The sequence below is a fragment of the Zootoca vivipara genome, chromosome 6 (assembly GCF_963506605.1).
Source record: "Zootoca vivipara chromosome 6, rZooViv1.1, whole genome shotgun sequence".
Lineage (NCBI taxonomy): Eukaryota > Metazoa > Chordata > Lepidosauria > Squamata > Lacertidae > Zootoca > Zootoca vivipara.
Window position 1 is genome coordinate 34,720,526 of NC_083281.1, and position 19,038 is coordinate 34,739,563.

At 46.0% G+C, this 19,038-nt stretch overlaps 1 protein-coding gene across 1 annotated transcript in view; it reads left to right on the forward strand.

Moving 5' to 3' along the window:
* The window catches only part of SLC9A1 (solute carrier family 9 member A1), a 71,604-nt gene that overhangs the window by 36,966 nt on the left and 15,600 nt on the right, over positions 1-19,038 (forward strand). Inside the window, 4 exon segments of the mRNA XM_060276454.1 lie at positions 8,511-8,971; positions 16,430-16,680; positions 18,711-18,840; positions 18,842-19,036. Of these exon segments, the coding sequence (XP_060132437.1) occupies positions 8,511-8,971; positions 16,430-16,680; positions 18,711-18,840; positions 18,842-19,036 (1,037 nt within the window).

A 19,038-nucleotide genomic window follows, 5' to 3' on the forward strand; every position in this document is an offset into this window, starting at 1 on the left:
GCTCATTCTGTCAGAACAGTAGGATTTTGATTACCATTTGCTGGAAACTGCCTGGGTTCTACCACACAACACACACACACCTGCAGTCATATGCCCTTACACTAGCAACTTTTACATTGTGGCTGAATCTGGCAGAATTCTACTACTTAATTTCCTTTTTATTTGCATTGCAAAGTCACATTGTTCCCTCGAATGTTGTGGCGATTAATAATTCCAATGGAGCTCTGCATGGCAGGTCGTTAAGAGCAAGAGCAGCCAGCCGCAGGCTCCGTGCCTGGCATAGCATTTGGCTATGTTCTGACAGTTGTTATAAAGTACGGGTTGGGTTGGTGTCTGAATTCGTGTCTGTTAGCGCTGAAGGTTATTTATGGATCTCATGCATCAAGAATGAGTCATCCTGTAACTGTGCTTTTCCAGATGGAATTTCAGCTGGGATTTTTCCTCTCGAAAGTCAGGGGATCCTTCACTTTACAGTCTTGAAAAATGCAGCCATTGAGCCAAATCCTAAACCCTAAAAAATGAAAGCCATTTAATTGGGCATATGTTTAAATATATTATATATTATTACACATTCCTAACTTGCTACAGTTCTGTTATATGTGAGTACAGTGCTATGCATGTTTTCTCAGATGTAAGTCCCTTTGTGCTCTTTAAATCCACAGTTTCCTGGTTCAGAAGTTCCAGGAAACTGTGGCTTAACCACAGTATCTCCCTTGAAGTCATGGAAATGAAGGGGAGAGAAGTGGGTGTGAAAGCACAAGGCTTGTACTGAATCAAAAAAGGCCAAGGTTTGTTACACCTGAATCAGGCCCACTTTCCAAACACTCACTATGCACACAACAGATTCAAATATCTGAATGGAGAGCATTTTTTAACTTCCTTGTTTGCCTTTTGCTGGTTGGCTGAGGAGCTGTAGTGTATTTTAGTAAGATGTCAGACGGTTTTCCTAGGGGCTTTTGACTTTCAGTGGAGGGTGTCAAAATTCTGTGGTCGGGAATGCATTAGAAATTCCCCCCACAGGAATCAGTGGAAATCATTGACTTGTTAAGCAAATGCTTGCCTAATGAATGATTTCTAGGGAACACATTGTGTTTGAAAAGCGAGATCTGCATGCATTTGCTTTAATTGCAGATGTACAAGTGGGGCATAAGTGGAGGTGAGCAGCCAGTCCTACAAGGCTCAGGATCTCCCAGAGAGGGACTTGGGGCAACCATCCGAGGCTGCACTCTCAGTTTCAGAAAGCTACAGCTAGAAATTCTAGCAAAGAGAGAAATAGGGGAGAGAATGTGGCAGGGTTTTTTGGGGGGGGCACCATGGCCCTCTCACTTCCTTAAGAGGTTGTGGTGATCATTTCCAGTGTTAAATTGCACCTAAAAAACTAGCTGATTTATTGTGGCATGAATTTGACTCTAGTCCATTAAGGTCCTACTAGAAAGAGGAGCTTACATGGAGAGGCTTACATGGAGAGGCTTTCTCTGTGGTATGTTGCTCCTAGGTCATGAAAGGCTTTACCGGTAGAAGCCAAACATCATAGCACAAAATCAGCCCACCTTACAAATCTTTTGTTCCACATGAAGCTGCTCCCTGCCTCTTTGATCTCTCTTGATGTACTTTATTGGCCTATCCTTTTATAGAGTCTGCCACGAGATGTATTCCTAGGGAGGCTAAAGTGAAGTTGATGCCCAATGTTGTTGCAGCATTTTAATAGCCAGGAAAGAAAGAGGGGACAGAAGGGAGCAAAGTACCGGTAATGAAGCTCAGGAACGGCAAATTAATCTGGGAACATTGGAGCAGGGAGAGGGAATTGAGTTGTAAGACTTTTCAGGAGCAGCAGCAGTCAAACCCTCAGCAGGAAGAGAAACCCGAAGAACGGAATATGGTGCAAGGGAAAAGAAGTTGAGAAAAGTGGGTTAAGGCTTAAACAACAGACCTGAGTCAGGGTGCAACAATTTTTTTTCATAAATCTTATCAAGTTTCATTGTGATAAGTTTTCAGACATTCTTGTGCTAGGTCATTTTTGTTTCCCGTAAAACCTGAGTCAAGCAAATGACCTGTTTTTGTAGCCGTTCCTTATACAGTAGGGTAGAGATGAGCAGCCTTTGTCCTGGGGGCTTAGTGTGTGCAGTAACTCACCTTTACAAAGGTAAAGATTTACTCTCAGTTCTCTGTCTGTTTTTGCTTCTGGCCGTACCCACCACAGGCAGCTTGGAAAGTTGCCCAGAAGGGAATGCAGCCCTTGGGTGAAAAAGGTTCCCCACGCCTGCAAGTAGAGGAATGTTACAGGTGTGTTGCTCATATCCGGTAGTCCTGTTTTTAATCTCTGTTAGCAACCTTATAGATTCCCAATATCAGTTCCAGAGGTGGTTTATGGAGCTGCTGCAGAGCAATGTGACCTTGAGGGTTCTTAGACTACAGTTCCCACCGGCCCCTGCAAGCATGGCCCGTGGTCGGATATGGGCGATGGGATATAATGTAGTCCCAACAATGTCTGGAGGTGGGTATTAGGTTGGGGAAGGTTGGTGTAAGCCAGGGGTCAGCAAACCTTTTCAGCAGGGGGCTGGTCCACTGTCCCTCAGACCTTGGGGTGGTGGTGGTGTTGGACTATATTTTTTTGGGGGGGGGGAAATGAACGCATTCCTATGCCCCACAAATAACCCAGAGATGCATTTTAAATAAAAGGACACATTCTACTCATTTAAAAACACTGATTCTCGGACCGTCCGCGGGCCAGATTTAGAAGGCGATGGGGCTGGATCTGGCCCCCGGGCCCTAGTTTGCCTACCCATGGCGTAAGCTATTTTGGATTTGGAGGTAGAAGAGATTTTTCTGTCCTCAGGGTGCCTTTTTGGAGCTAAGATGTCACACATTGGCCAGGAAACAAAGAAGGGTGTTTTCAGCTGGATGAGACCCTCTCTGATGGATCTGGAAGATGCTTGGTGTTATCACCTCCTTAGCCAGTGTGCAGCACTAAGAGAAAGTGTTGAAAGAGCATGGGAGATTCAGCCTGTAGGAGCGAGTTTCCTTGGTTACAGAGATGAGCAAATGATGTGAAGGAGTCCTGGGGAGTGCTGGCTTCAGTATTTAATCTCTGCTTTCCCAGTTGGGGAAGAGATGCAAATGAAGTCCCTTGACAGCACCAGGAACTCATTATTATAATACTAAATGCTGGAAGGTACTTTTGAACAGCCTCATTTTGACAGGGGCATTCTATGAAGCTTGCAGTTGCTTCTCAAGCAGGGGTTCACATTTTGAACCCGCCCCGTGCCCCAAGTTCAAGTACTCACTCCTCCTTTGATTCTTATCAGATCTCTCCTTGGATTGGTCTGGGAGCAAGATTCTCCTGGGAAGGATTTTCCATTTGCTCCTCTACTACCACTGCTGAAATGGCAATGCCAAAAGATTTACGCCTTTTCTCATGGCGCTTCAGGAGGGGCGGCGTGGGGTTTGTTGCTTTGTTTCTTAGATTGGAATAACTTTCCTGCTTGCTCACCTGGAGTTGATTTTTGCTCTCTGCAGGCAACCAGCAATTCATGTGCTTGATTCTAGTTACGTGTCTTGATGTCTGTTTAAAACTGGGGTAATTTTCCTGCCTGCTCACCTGGGGTTGATTTCTGCTCTCCGCAGGCGACCAAGCGAGCAACAGATTTAACATGCTTGGTTTTAGTCACATGTGTTCTTCTGTCTCGTTGGTATCTGGCTTTCGTATTGTTCGGGAACACAGCAGCAATCTGCTAGAACCAAAAACAAAAGAAATCCAGGCTCTTTAGTTATGAAAAGATGGGAGGTGCAGAGTGACTAGGTGTTCTGAATTTCAACAAAGATCAAAGATTTAATGAAAGCACACTTGATGAGGGTGTTATTTTTAGAGCATTGCCCCCCCAAAAATCAAAAAAATCTGAATCCGTCATTCTCATTAACTCAGGAGTGCTCCAACCTAATGGAATCCTGACAGCCCAAGGGGACAAAGTGAGAGACAGTTATAATTTCTATATACGAGTCTTTAATTTGTACTTAACTCTGCTGTTTTTGTAAAGGGGGGGGGACTCTGCTGCAGCCTTCAGTGACTCAAGCAGCTCACGAGTCTGCAGGTGGGCGACGAGTTCAATGGATATTGGCTTCCAACTTTAATTTGGCTTTGTTGGATTAATTCGGCAAGGACAGAGAAAGCTAATGGGCATCATGGTCAAAGCATTGATACTTTGGACAGGGGTGGAACTGAGGAACGGGTTGGGGTGGGGTGGGGCGGAGACGGGGTGGCTTACCTAGCTATTACTATCTTGGAGCCTCAGTACTTAACATTTTGCTTGTGGGTTTTTTAAATTATAATATTTATTAAGTTTTCATATGCTCAGCAACACAAACTACATCGCAACAGTCAAAACTCCCAAGTGGTCATTCCCCACATGTCCCATCTGCAGCAGAGAGCCATAAAACACAAACTTATCCAAAGCATGTATCATGTCATTACAATGAGAAAACTCGCCAAGGAAAGCTGGAAAGTCCGTTATTAGAGATTGCAAAATCCAAAGAAGCAAGAAAGAGGTACCCTGCTGAACACTTAAGAGAGAGCAATTAATATCTAAAATAACCAACCTGACTTATATTGGGTTGGGATAGTTCTATTATTGATCCTGTCTGTAACCAAGTGAATTCGATAAATGAGTACCTAAGCCCAACAAATAGCTTGCATTTTCTTTAACCTCCTGATCATCTTGTACATAAGCTTCTCAAACAGAGCTACTCTCCAGACCCGCTACTGTAGTACCAATAATCAAGATGCGAGAATTTGAAGTCCTTCCAAGATTTCCCAGTCGTAGTTTGAGCCGCTAGAAGAAGACAGGAGATCGATTCTCAGTTCTTCGGCTTTTTATCTGGCTCTTCAAATAAACTCAGAAGCGCAAGTCTAGGAGATGCTATTATGTTTTGCTTCTCTGTTTTAGAAATCTCTCAATCAACTTTAACATTTTACTAGTGATTTAAAAAAATCATTTTATCAAAAGATTTGCAGGCGCACCCCTCCAATGTTTGTATGCACACCATTAAACAGGCTGCTTCCTAAAAGGGAGGACTGATGGGAGCTAGGGGATAATGGCAACTAGAGGGATACCTTTGCTTTAGAACAGAGCAGCCATCAAAAATCTCTGTACAGCTTTGTTGTCTCTGCCATCACTAATGATGCCTGCCTTCAGACTGGTTTGAATGCCAGGCAGCACCAGGGGGCACGGTGTGTGCTTGGCATTCGGTTTGTGGATTTTAACTGGTACTCTGCAGGCAGTACCTTGAAAGCCTCTCTACTTGCGCCAAGGAGAGGAAGAGGGAAATAGTGGTGGTCCATTCTCTCTTCATGCCACTGTTGGTGCATTTTGCCTCTGGCACTGACGGCAAACTGCTGACTCATCATTCTGTCCTTGGATGACTGCTAAATTCTGGCCTGTTGCATATGAGACAGGGGTGGGGCGTGGGGAAAACCAGGGTGTGATCACGAAGGAGGCAGGTGCAGAGCTGTTGGTTCTGAGCAGTGTGTTCTGAGCTGGGGCTAGGCACTTGCCATTCCAGGAAGGCTGCCTGGTGTTTCTCTGCAGTGTGCAAAAGGATTGCCTTTCACCAGCTGGGCTCAGCAAGCTGTTCTCCCTTGCTAAAAACAATTGCTGTTCCGCACCCAGACAATCCAAATTTTGGAAACTGTTTTAAGTTATGCCAATCGAGCAATCTGCATTCTGGGTTTTCTAGTCATACATGAGTTAAGGGAATTCCACACACCGGAAATTTAATATGGAGCCTGAGGAGGAAGATAATGTCCACCCCACAAATAAGCCAGTGTGGTGTAGTGGTTAAGAGTGGTAGACTCGTAATCTGGTGAACCAGGTTCGCTTCCCCACTCCTCCACATGCAGCTGCTGGGTGACTTTGGGCTAGTCACACTTATTTGAAGTCTCTCAGCCCCACTCACCTCACAGAGTGTCTGTTGTGGGAGAGGAAGAGAAAGGAGAATGTTAGCCGCTTTGAGACTCCTTCAGGTAGTGATAAAGCGGGATATCAAATCCAAACTCTTCTTCTTCTAATCCACCCCCAGGTTTTAAGGCAGTGCTCCACACAATACCTATCCCTTATCAGCCCAACTTTCATTTAAAAAGAAAGGCAGATAGTGGAATGGAGAGGGTGGGTCTGTGTTCTCGGTGCCAACATGTCTGCATTATCTTAAGTGCTAAAGCCAGACAGCCAGAGAGCAAACAGATAATTGCAGAGTTGGAAGGATTTTGAAGGTCACGTAGACCAGGAATGGGGAACCTTTGGCCCTCCAGATGTGGCAGTACTACACCTCCATCCTTCTTGGCCATTGAGCATGCTTGCTTGGCCTGATGGGAGTTGGAGTTCAGCAGCATCCAGAGGGCCATAGGCCCCCCACTCCTGATCCAGATCAACCCTCTCCTTAATGCAGGAAATCCAGGGCCAGAGCACCCCCCCCCCCAACAAGTGCCAGTTCTGCTGTCCTGCTTTGCGGTGCTGCAAGGCTCAACCATGTTCAGGCTGGACACAAGGCAAGGAGGTTCAGGCAGGGCACAGACTGGTTTCAAGTCTGTGCTTGGGGGGAATACAAAGCTCTGAAGTTCCTCAGACTGAACCCTTTTATAGCAGCAGCACCAGATGTAGCCTAATAGTTAACCAGCACATTCGCTGCAAGATGCTCTTCTACTTGAAAAGGCCCAGCCTTCTCTCGTGATCTTCTGCAATGGAGCCTGGGGAGGCTTAGGGCTTCCAGGATCCGGAACAGGAACTTTACTCCTTCCCTCTTCCCTGTGCACACATCTCATGCCTCCAGGCCACAAACCTGCTGTTGGGCCTTTATGCTCATGGGGGGGGGGGTATTTGATGTATTTTGCAGCTCAACAGGTTGCTCCCTGAGGCAGATGGTCAGGCTTGCCCAGCAATTCAGCATGGAAGAACAAAGCAACGGAGGTGTTGATCAAGAATGGCTGCCTCTCATGAAAATAGGTCCCTTTGCCAGGGAGTCGGAGGACAGAACACGCCATGCTTACCAGTTGTCTTCCCACCCCCCACCCCTAAACAGCAGGGCTGCATTTAGAGAAATTAACAAAACCCATAACAGCTCTGGGAAGAAGGCAGCACGATTTGAAGGTCTCTAGCTACAGTCGGGATTTGCAACATATTGTTGCAGCGCGGAACACTTCCTGTTCAGGATTCAAGGCATTTCATTCTTGCTTTCACCCCCTCCACAGTGGAGGCAATAGTAGATGGGGTACTGGTGCAGGATAGGGCCCTCTCCATAGTGGCAGTTGGTCACATAGCTGCCAAGTTATCCCTTTTTTAAAGGGATTTTCCCTTATGCTGAATAGGCTTCCTCGCGAGAAAAGGGAAAACTTGGCAGCTATGGTTGGTCATTATTTCCGCTTTAAGGTGCATTGAGCACCACCATTACTGGTTTTTCAGCACTGATTAAAGACATCCCTCTTTGCTCAGGCTTTTGGAGAGCATTAGGTATTATAGCCAGTTGCTGTCAAGGTACAGAATACAGTGTCGCTTGTTCTATAACTTAATTACTTGAAGAAATGCTGTGTATGTTTTCTGGTGTTCACCTGCTTGGTTCCTATCCATCTGTGAGGAAATAAATACATGAATATTAATGTTTCAATTTGTTATCTGTATTGTAATTATTTTTGAGTGTGCTAAATTTAAGTTTGCATACTTCTGACGTGGTTTACAAAACATAAAAATGGGTTGCATGGCATTGTTACAATATAGAATAACAACACCACCGTTTAAAAGAAACAGCTAAAAACTCAACTGAAACGCTAAAATAAAGGCCAGCAAATTAATTGTGGCATGGAGTGTTAGTATTAAAGGGCAGGGGATCATTCTATGACTGAGTTAAGTGACTCTTTTGCTCAAATAAACTCCTGTCTTGGTTTTTGGACTCCGGGCAGCTGTTTTATGTGTAAGGGTGTGTGTGTGTGTGTGTGTGAGTGAGTGAGTGAGAGAGAGAGAGAGAGAGAGAAAGAGAAATTGCATATTAATTTATTCCCGCAGTGAAATCCTATACCTGTCTACTCAGTAGTAATTCCCACTCATTTTAATGCGGCTTACTCCTGGGCACATATAGGATTACAGCCTAAGGCTGAAAGAAGGATTTATGCAAATATATCCGGTTTGTGAAATATGTATGGGTAATAGAATTCAACTTCTCCCACAGCAAATTCAGGTTGACTTGAAATTTTGTCTTTCATTTGGGGTCCTTTTGCTCTCCCACGGCTCTGTGCCATTCTCTTCGTTCGGCCTTTGCCAACCTAATGCCCTCCAGGTGCTTTGGACTACAACTCCCATCAGGATGGCTGTACTCGCTGTGGTTGAAGGGAGCCGTAGTCCAAAATATATTAGAGGGGACCAGATGGACAAAGGCTTTTTGTGTAACTGCGGGTGGAAGACTGTGGGGGCAACACGATGCCGCTGAAGAGGAACTGGCCTTTACCGTCTTGCTTCTCTCTCCCCTTCCAGGGTTCCATGTGATTCCAACCATTTCCAGTATAGTTCCAGAGAGCTGCTTACTGATCGTTGTAGGACTGCTGGTCGGGGGGCTCATCAAAGCTGTGGGAGAGATCCCTCCAATCCTAGAGTCGGATGTCTTTTTCCTCTTCCTGCTCCCGCCCATCATCTTGGATGCCGGCTACTTCCTCCCCTTACGCCAGTTCACAGAGAACCTGGGCACAATCTTGATCTTCGCCGTGCTGGGGACGTTGTGGAACGCCTTCTTTGTGGGCTCGCTGATGTACGCCGTGTGCCAGATCAACGGCACTGGTTTGCAGGACACCGGACTCCTGGCCTGTCTGCTTTTCGGCAGCATCATCTCAGCAGTGGACCCTGTTGCTGTGCTGGCTGTGTTTGAGGAGATCCACATAAATGAGCTGCTGCACATTTTGGTGTTCGGCGAGTCTTTGTTGAATGATGCGGTCACTGTGGTAAGTGAAATGGACCGTAAGTTGAAGCATGTGCCAGCTGCCTCAGGTTTTGGATTTGGGGCTCTGTTTGAGGTAGAAGGATAGGAAGCAGATCTGATCCCCAGGGCCCTATCCGTCAAGCGCCACACAAATGGGTTGGCACAAGAATGGGAACGTAGGGTTGCATCCAGAGTAGTGCTACATGACTTGTTCCATCGGCTCAAGGACTTCTACTTCTGCAGTGGAACTTTCCCTTCTTTTCTCCCCTTGTGCACCCCCTAAATCTGTTCTAGGGGTTCTCCCAACCCTCCGGAACAGATTTGGGGATGTGTGTGTAGGATGTTCCATTCCACAAGCATAAATGCTTGTGCAAAAGGAACGAGTACAGTACTTTGCATACCACCCTTTGCAGCCTTCGTCTCCCAAAACTGATCACGTATATGCCGTGGAATTTTGCAGGAAGGGTGTGATGTAGCTGGAGCAACAAATGTACATGAAACAAATGTATCAGAGGAAGCGCACAGTCCACTTTGCTGAAAAACACTCAAGGAGGTTGCAAAGCAGAGGTGGTGAGGGACCTGGTCTGGAGAAGCAGGGTATCTGGGGAGGGGTTGTAGCCTGGGGGACAGTCCTGAGGGCCAGATAGTGTGGCTTGGAGGGCTATCTCTGACTCCTGGGCTCTACCTCTGCCATATACTGTAAGGCAAAGTCTCTTAAGAATGACCTGGATGTAAACTGGATGATCAGCCAATGCATGATTTCCACTTTGCCAGTGAGGAATTGCTGTCAGCAAATGGCTGAGAATGGAGAAGCAGTTGTGCATTTGCTGTAGCTCTTGTGTTGGTCTGGATGCAAGATACCCTTCTGCCTGTAGAGGAGGGGAAGGGCTGTAGCTCAGTGGGGGAGCATCTGCCTTGCAGGCAGAAGGCCCCAGGTTCAATCCCTATATTCCCCAGGCAAGATTCCCCCACAAACTCTGAAACCCTGGAGAGCTGCTGCCAGTCAGTGTAGACATTAATAAACTAGCTGGAGCAACAGTCTGACTCTGTATAAGGCATTTGCCTGTGTTCCAGTGCTAGGGCAGTTATCTTGCATGCAACAGTTCCCAGACTCAATCCCTGGCATCTCCAGGGAGGGCAGAAGAGGCTCTCTGGCGGAAGCCCTTGGGTGCCATTGCCAGTCAGTGTAGATGGTACTAAGCTTGAAGGCCCAATGGCCTGACTTGCTGTAAGGCAATGTCCTAGGTTCCTGTGGCATATTTGATGCTCCCTGGTCTTGGTGGGGGTGGGGGAGAGCCTTTGGGAGACATGCAGCTCCCCACATCTCGCCTTGTCGGTTGCCAAACGTGTGATCTGGCAGAGACGGAGGAGAGCCAAGCCGGGACTGAAGTCTATTTGTCTCTCTCCAGCTACAAACATTCAGGCTCGCACACCTGGTGGGATTTGTGCGTGCTTAAATTCTCAATGGGCATCGCCTTGCCATGCCTTCCGTTGCTAAGGCAGATGAGGATTTTCACCTCACCCATCAGAAAGCACTTGAAAGTGCAGGGGGAAGGAGGGCGCCGGAAAGCTGATTTATGACTAGCAATGTGGCAAAAGGGCATGGATAGGTGACTCATCTGCGTTGAGGCCTCTGCTGCCCAAGATGTGTATTGTTACTTCGTAGTGATGCAAGAGGGTGGTGCTCGTTGCCTTTTCCAGAAGGGGTTTCTCTGGCGTGGTTGTGATTTATTGCAGCTAGTGAACTCTTTTGCCCTTTGACAGTTTGAACATGTGGCTGTTCCGTTTTGGCAGCAGCGTTTCCAGTTCCAAAATGCTGTGAAGCTGCCCAGGGGGCATACCTGCCAAGTCCGGGTCGTAAATATCTGGGATCAGCAGCACGCGCATGACCGGAAGTTGCGTGACACAACTTCCGGTGGCGCTTCGCCCTTCTATGGGCACCAGAAAATGGCGCCGCCGGCGCCGAAAGTCGCTTCCGCGCATGACCGGAAGTTGCGTGACGCGACTTCCGGTGGCACTTTGCCCTTCTATGGGCATCAGAAAATGGCGGTGCCGGAAGTCGCTTCCGCACATGACCGGAAACACGTAAAGCGACTTCCGGCGCCGGCGCTGCCATTTTCTGATGCCCATAGAAGGTCAAAGTGCCACCGGAAGTCGCGTCACGCAACTTCCGGTCATGCGCGGAAGCGACTTCCGGCGCCGCCATTTTCTGGTGCCCATAGAAGGGCAAGCAGCACCAGAAAAATGGCCGGGTAACAATTGCATTCTCCTCCACAGTCCATAGCTGCCAAGTATCCCGATTTAAGGGAAAATACAGGGATTTTCTGCTAAACGGGAGACCGCCGGGAAACGGTAAGAAAAAAGGGGTTTTCCCGGCGGATACGGGATACTTGGCAGCTATGCCCAGGGGGTGCTTCCACTCCCCTTCCTAATGGGTGGGACGCAGAGTCCTCCTCGCCCGAGAGGAAGGCATTTCTGCACATAGAAGGGGCAGGGGGCTCCACACTCACCCCCAGCTTTCCTCCCCCCCCCTGTGCTATTTAGTAGAGACCTTGAGAGCAGCCTTCCAGAAGAGTGCTGTAGAAGGCAGTGGGACGGTGGAGGCAGGAACATTCTTGTGTTGCTATGCTTTGTTATAAATCAAGATGAATGTGTAGTGCTTAAGCATAGTGTAACTCATAGTCTTGTACCAAGCTTTACATAGGAATTCAAAGAAATCAGAAAATCGGTACAGTTTTTAAATCAGTGAATGAAACTAGTGCAGTTTTGTTCAGCTCACCATCTTGATTCAAAATGGCCTCCTTGATCTCTGGAACTGTCATGAAAAGTTTGGTTATGATACCTTAAGAGCAAGGCTTTTTTTCAGCCGGAGCTCAACTCTGGCATCTCTCAGGTGGGGCACCATTGCCATTCTAAGAGAACAAGGGAGAAATTCATGGTTGGCTCCAGGACCTCTTTTCCCTAGAAAAATAGCATTGCTTTAGAGGTGAACAGTGATCAGACAAACCACTTTCCAAAATATATACCGGTAGTAGACTAGCAGAAAGTACCCGGTGTTGCTCAAGAATTCTAAGAAACAACAGAATTCTGAGATTTCTAAATGGATGATGCAATTTGTTAGTTTCTAAGGCTGTGCACGCCACACACATGCAAACCAGAAACACTCAACCCAAATTCAACCTCAGATCAATTCTAGGGTGGGGCTAATGTTCAAGGTGTGTGGGGGGGATTGGGGGAAGGAGATGCTGCTTCTCCTCCCCTGCTCTCATTGCACCCCAGGGAATAGGAGAGTTCAATCCTACTGCTTTATTGCTCGTGTGTTCCCTGCTACTTACTATATTTATCTGTTTCACAAGATTTGTGGACCGCTTGATTGCAATTAAACCTCAAAACAGTTTGCAAAAAGAATCAGTGTGGATAAAAATCAATGATTTAAAAAAACAACAAATAAAAATGGATTTTTTAATTTAAATTGGATTTTTTTTAAATCGTCTTTTTAAAATGAAATGCTTTTGGAGGAAAAATCTTTCTAAAGATAATTTTCTATTTAAGTTACATTATAGTCCAAAGGCTATATGTTCAGGACATAAGGATTTGTTTTAAGTTTTTCATGTGTGCTAAAACTCAGTCTAAGGTTTGTTTGGGTTTTTTTAAAAAAATTGTTTAACCACACCAATGGTTAAACAAACATGGATACATATGCAATAATGTTATTGTTTTAGTTGAATAAATTATTTAAATTGTTATTAAGGAAATGATTATTTTTCTCCTTCTAATAAAGTACAGCAGAAAAGTTGTCCAAATATAAACAATAATTTCATATTTACCTGTCTTTGTATTTCTAATAGTATAACCAAATCAGTAATTTTTGATATAACTGCAAAAACTACTCTGAAAATTTATTAATCCAAAAATGAAACCTTCATCTGGTTGTAAATATTAAGATTATACCAGCAAGAACGAGTCTTTCTGTAAATTTTTTTAATTTCAATCAAGTCTTACTGACTAGTGATTTAAATCATGATTAAAATCTTGATTTAAATTGATTTGATTTAAATCAAATCCACCCTGAAAAGAATCAAATCATAAGATTATCAGAGTGTTGGTTTTTTTTTAAAAAAAGTTAAAAGCAACTTTTCCAAAGCATTCAAAAAAATCAACAATAAGCTAAAACCCAGTTTAAAACACACACCAGCATTCTACATCTCTGTATAGGCTTGCCTAAACAAAAATGTTTTAGCTGGTGCCAAAAAGGGTATAGTGAAGGTGCCGGCCGGCCTGGTGTCAATATATGCCCAATAGTGTAAACAGATCTCTGCTTGCAGCGTTCTCAATCTTGTTCACTATTATTGTCCTCTGGGGTTTGCTACTAGTAGTACACACAGTAATTCATAAGGCTTAGATCATTGAATCCTCACTTGGCCTGAGGCAGACTGAATGCTGGCAGACTGTGGTTTGGAAACAGAGCCAACCTTGTGCATGTGAGCTGTGTCCCTTCTCCGAAGCGCTGCCCTGGTAGCCTCTCGCCTTGCCTCAGATGGTGAGGCATCCCTAAGACGGTCCTCTGCTGAAGGTCTTACTACCCATAGAGACAGATGGTCCTTCAGGAATCTCGATCCTAAGCCATAAAGGGCTTTAAAGGTCAACACTAGGACTTTGAATGCTTCACTTCATGGGATACAGTGCACCGTTCTGGTCATCTCACCTTAAAAAAAGGATGTTGTAGAGTTGGGAAAGCTTCAGGAAAGGGCAACCGAAATGATAAAGGGGAAAGGTTGCACCGTTTGGGACTTTTTAGTTTAGAGAAAAGGCAAGTAAGAAGTGAAATGATAGAAGTTTATAAATTTGTGCATGGCATGGAGAAAGTGGATAGAGGAAAGTTTTTCTCCATTGTCCATAACACTACAGTTTGTGATCTTGTTTTCCCCTTTGCATATGCCTTTCCAGAACACAGGGCATGGCGAGAAAGAGGATGCAATGTTCCAAAGTGGAGAGATCTCTCCAAGACATTGGACGCTGAGCGACCTTCAGGCCATTGCCTTAATGGGCCAAGGCAGGGACTGCCATGCTACGAGGCCTTGCCCTTTTTGTTTGCTGCTCCTAGGAACATAAGAAGCTGCCTTATACATTGACTGGCATCAGCTCTCCAGGGACCCACATGCCACTCCACCCCATCTCCTTTGGTTGAGTTCACTGGTGAACTTGGTTCTGAATCTGACCTAAGAAGGGTAGGATTTTCCCTTCCATCCTGGTAGGGCAAAGCTCATTTGCCCAGGGGAGCTGACGCTATAAATTGGCTTTATTAAGCCTCCCCTCCAGACTGGTTTTTTTTAATGCCATCCCTGAATAAGCAGTAGGATCTTGGGAAGGGAGAAGCTATAAAAAACATCATATGTAATGGAAACTGAGAGCAAGAGGAGCAACATTAAAGCAGCAGGAGAGTTCTAGCCAAGTTCTAGCCAACAGGAATGCGGAACCTGCAGCCTTCCAGATGTTGTAGGACTGACTCCAATTCCCATCAGCCCCAGCTGCCATTGCCAGTGGTTAGGGATGCTGGGGGTTGGAGTCCACAAATATCTGAAGTGCCACAGATATCCCATCCGTTTCACACAACCCAATTCACACATCACAGTAAACCATAGTTTACTGTGTGTTTACTATTGTGAACTCAATGAACTTGGCTTTTTTGCTCCTCCCTGCTGACACTGGGGAGAAACAAACCACAGTTCCTAGCTTAGCCCTGCATCCAAGCCAGGGAACCTGGATTGTTTTGCTCTCAACAACCCCTGATCAGTGAGCCAAAAACAAAGCTTGTTCTACAGATTGTGTCTTTTGGGGAACAAATCCAACCACGACCCCTAGTTCAGATGTGATGCTAAAGTAGGACTCATGGTTTTGTTTCCTCCTAGTGTATGTTGGGGGGAACGGAGCAGAACAAGATGGGAGCAGTTTGCTTGTGCACAGTAAACCATAGTTTCTAGTTTGCCACAATGTGCAAGTGAGGTCTTTGAGACCTATGTTGTAGCTCATGCTCATCTTGGACGTCTCAACAAAGGAAAGTGGTGTTGTTTTTCTAATCATAGTCTTTTGTAACTCTTCTAGAGCTCTGTAACAGTAAGGGAGGCTGAAGAAGGACAGAGTTAATAGGCAGTTTTTGAAAAGGGCTCTGTGCTGGTCAGGGTTGAAATTCCAAGATAATTGTACAATGGAGTTTTGGTATTTTGACACTGATGGAACAGGCTTTGGATTTCACTTCCCACTTCGAAAAAGCATTTGACAATGGAGACTGCACTGAATGTGCTTCAGCAAGGAATAAATAGCTAAATATTAAAACAGGAGCTAAAAATTAAAATGTCAAAAAGTTAGGATAGCACTCTTGCTCCTGGCCAATTGTTTTTAGAGAGAGATAACACTAAATTGGCGCAGACTAGTGTGTGTTTAGATATATTTACTGTTATCATCAGCATCCATCAGTATTATTGCTATTTCTGACCCTTAAGTTAGAAAGAAATATTCAAGTTTTTTGAATGAATCATTTATAAGTCAAAACAGCCCCTCTTAGAAATTAAGTATCATCATTCCCTTCAAAGGGTTGGTCATTAAGCCAAGAACGAGCCTGCACACTTCCTATCTTTTCCATTTCTGTTGTAGACGGGCTTTGACACTTGAATCCTATTCCCATTAAGCCACAGTTCCCTGTTACGTCTGAAACAAGGAACTGTGGTTTATTGTCAGTTTACCCATGATCTGAGTCTAGCTGAAGATCCTGAATAGTAAACAGATGTGGACATAACAAAGGATAAGGATCAGAGCCCTGAAACCAACACATGGGAGACGTGAGCCCAATATTCATCACTCAGTTCCCAAACAATGGTTTGGGAAACCAGGCTCCTTGCATGCAATTTTTTATTTTATTTTTAAAAAAAGCCCTAGGGGTGACACTGAAGGTGTAGGGCAGTGGTGAGAAATATTTGGCCCTCCAGATGTTATCAACTTGTAACTCTTATTACACCTGGCTGTTGAGTGTGCTTGCTGGGTCCTGTGGGAGTTCTGCATCACCCCCTGGAGCCAAAGGTTCCCCATTCCTGGTATAGAAGTCAGAGAGAGAGAAAAAAAGGACACAGATTCCTACTAACTGCATATTAACCAACTCACTGGTGAAAGAGCAAGATGGCAGCTCTTTTCCAACTACTGATCTCAGGGTTCTTTTGTTCACGCAGAGGAGGGCTGCTTAGTTGTCTGCATTAGCCTTGATACCTCTTACGGCAGCAATTAGGAACGAGGTTTGTATCCAGCAGGATGAGCTCTTGTCTATTTTTAATGCTCCCTTTTGATCCATTTCTCGAAACCTCCCCACTTGCCTTGTGGGATACTAATATCTCGTCTCTCTCATGTTGCACACCCGTGGCCAACCTCTGATCAGTCCTCCCGTGAGCTTACATTGCTTATCCCTCCCTCCCTCCCACTTTTGTCGTTCCAGGTTCTCTACCACCTTTTTGAAGAGTTTGCTACGTTCGACAAAGTCACCTTTAGCAATATCATCCTGGGGTTCCTCAGCTTCTTTGTGGTGTCTCTGGGGGGCGTCTTTGTCGGGGTTGTCTATGGCATCATCGGAGCCTTTACCTCCCGCTTCACTTCTCATATCCGTGTCATCGAGCCCCTCTTCGTCTTCCTTTACAGCTACATGGCATACCTGTCCGCAGAACTTTTCCACCTCTCGGGCATCATGGCGTAAGTATGGTGGTGGGTGGGGGCTTGGATGCCACATTTGGGTTGGAATGTAGGAAGGCAGACCTTTGGGGTGGGAGTGGTTGGGTTTGAACCCGGGACCTTTGGTGTACGGAGGCTCAGGACTTTCAAAAGGGGTGTATCCCTTGTGACCTAACTTGATTGTGTTTGTTAATTTCAGGCTAACAATGGATACAATCCTTATATGCAAGCCTTTGGTGCCTTATAACAATGTGGTGGACAGAAAGAAAAATTCAACCAAGTTATAAAATCCAGAATGAAACAGCAGCCACTAGCTCAAAAACAAACCACGTGCTTAATGTTACATGTGAATGCAGCCACCAGGATAGCATGCGTGTATGTGAAGACCTACATATAAGTCACTGTGGATTGGGAATTCTAAAACAAAATTCTCAAGTTAGTTAGCAGAGCTGGACAAAGACCTGCAACCATAGGCACCAGCTTTAAGGGGGATAGACCCCTTTGGGCTCCCCAAATGGGCCATGCTAAGCAACCCTAGCCCCCTTTCTGCTGTGTGAGAGCAAAGATAAGGTGCCCAATCTCTCATATCTCCCAAGGGACCCTCCTCTACCCTCCCCTCCGGCACCCTTGTCCTGGACCCAGTGCCCCGCAACCCCCGCGCCACTTGTTGGCATCTGGATAGGAGGGGGGAGTATTCAGGCTGCATTATGCCCCAGCGAGCCCCCCCCAGTGTACAAGTTCTTCTGGCAACATTTCAGCAGTGGGTGCCCCCCCATATTTTATTCAACTTGGAGCAATTTTACTTGCTATTGTTTTATTGTTGGGGGTGAGAAACCCTTGCAGATCTGCTTCAAATTACCCAGCTCTCCACCTGATCTACCTTTTGCATACGCACACACCAGTGTACAAGTTTTTTTCTACACAGACATTGTCTCCATGTATGAAGCCTGCACTGTATGAAACCTCTCCCAATTGGTCCAGCAAAATACATGGTCTCTTCCTGTTTTGTAACCCTGTTTTCTTAGAGGCTGACATAGCAACAGCTCCCCACCAAGCTCAACAAGTGAGTCATCGTCGGGCTGGATTGCATCAGCCAGAAAAGGAACAGTGGCCCCCACTTGCACACTTGCATAGTTTGAAACCAGCAGGCAAAGGAGAAGCAATAGAGATAGCTCAGTTGGTAGAGCACGAGGCTCTTAATTTCAGGATCATGGGTTCAAGCCCCATGTTGGACAAAAGATTCCTGCATTGCCGGAAGTTGGAGTAGAGGAGGACCCTTGTGTCTCTTCCAACTCTATGATTATGTGAATCCAATCTTGGCAGAAGGCCATGGGAGCACTGCAGAGGAAGGTAGAGCCCCCCCATCCCCATTTTCAGCTGTCAAGACTTGAATACATGGCCCTGTTGCTTTATTGCAGCCTTCCCCAACCTTCGGCCCTCCCTCTTAACACCCTTATAACAAACTACACTTCCCTTCATTCTTTGGAGGAAGCGATAACTTTTTACAACTGGCGTGATGCTGCTTGAAATGCCGCTGGAGCCCAAGTAATGTACTGGTGTGCATGAGCCTGCCCACAGGCATTCCTGTTTCTTTGAGCAGGGAATGAAGTCTGACTGTTGCTCCATCCAGCGCACACTGACTGGCAGCAGCTTTCAGGGTTTTTGAATGGGAGATGCCAGGGATCGAACCTTTGCATGCAAAGCAGATGCTGTACCCACTGAGCTGCACTCCTTCCACTATAAGCTGGAAGGAGCTGCTTTTATGCTGGGATCTAGTCCCCCAAGTGTCTTTTCTGACACTTATGTAAAGGTCTCTCCTGCCCCTAAGCTGGGCATGTCACAGATGGAACCTGGGACTTCCATCCAGACAAATCATGTGATCTACTACAGAGTTCTCGCCCATTCCTTAATCTCTTAGGCCCAGTCGAAATTGGCTGTTGTGGACTGTATAAAGTCTGCAAAGGCAACAAGGCCTCCTGATTCTTGAGAAGAAATGAACGAATCCTGCCTGCTCTGTGGCTTTCCATAGCATACTTCTTCCTCACTTGCAGGCTCATTGCTGCCGGAGTGGTTATGCGCCCTTACGTGGAGGCCAACATCTCCCATAAGTCCCACACCACCATCAAGTACTTCCTGAAGATGTGGAGCAGCGTCAGCGAAACCCTCATCTTCATTTTCCCTCGGTGTGTCCACTGTGGCCGGGAGGCATCACTGGAACTGGACCTTCGTCATCTGCACCCTGCTTTTCTGCTTGATCGCTAGGGTTTTAGGTGAGGCTGTGGGAGGAAAAGTTGCAAGTGTGGTAGGAGATGTAGGGGTGGCCTATGCCCACAGCTTGTGCTGCCGAAGGCGGGCCTCAAATCTCAGGTGTGTTAAGGC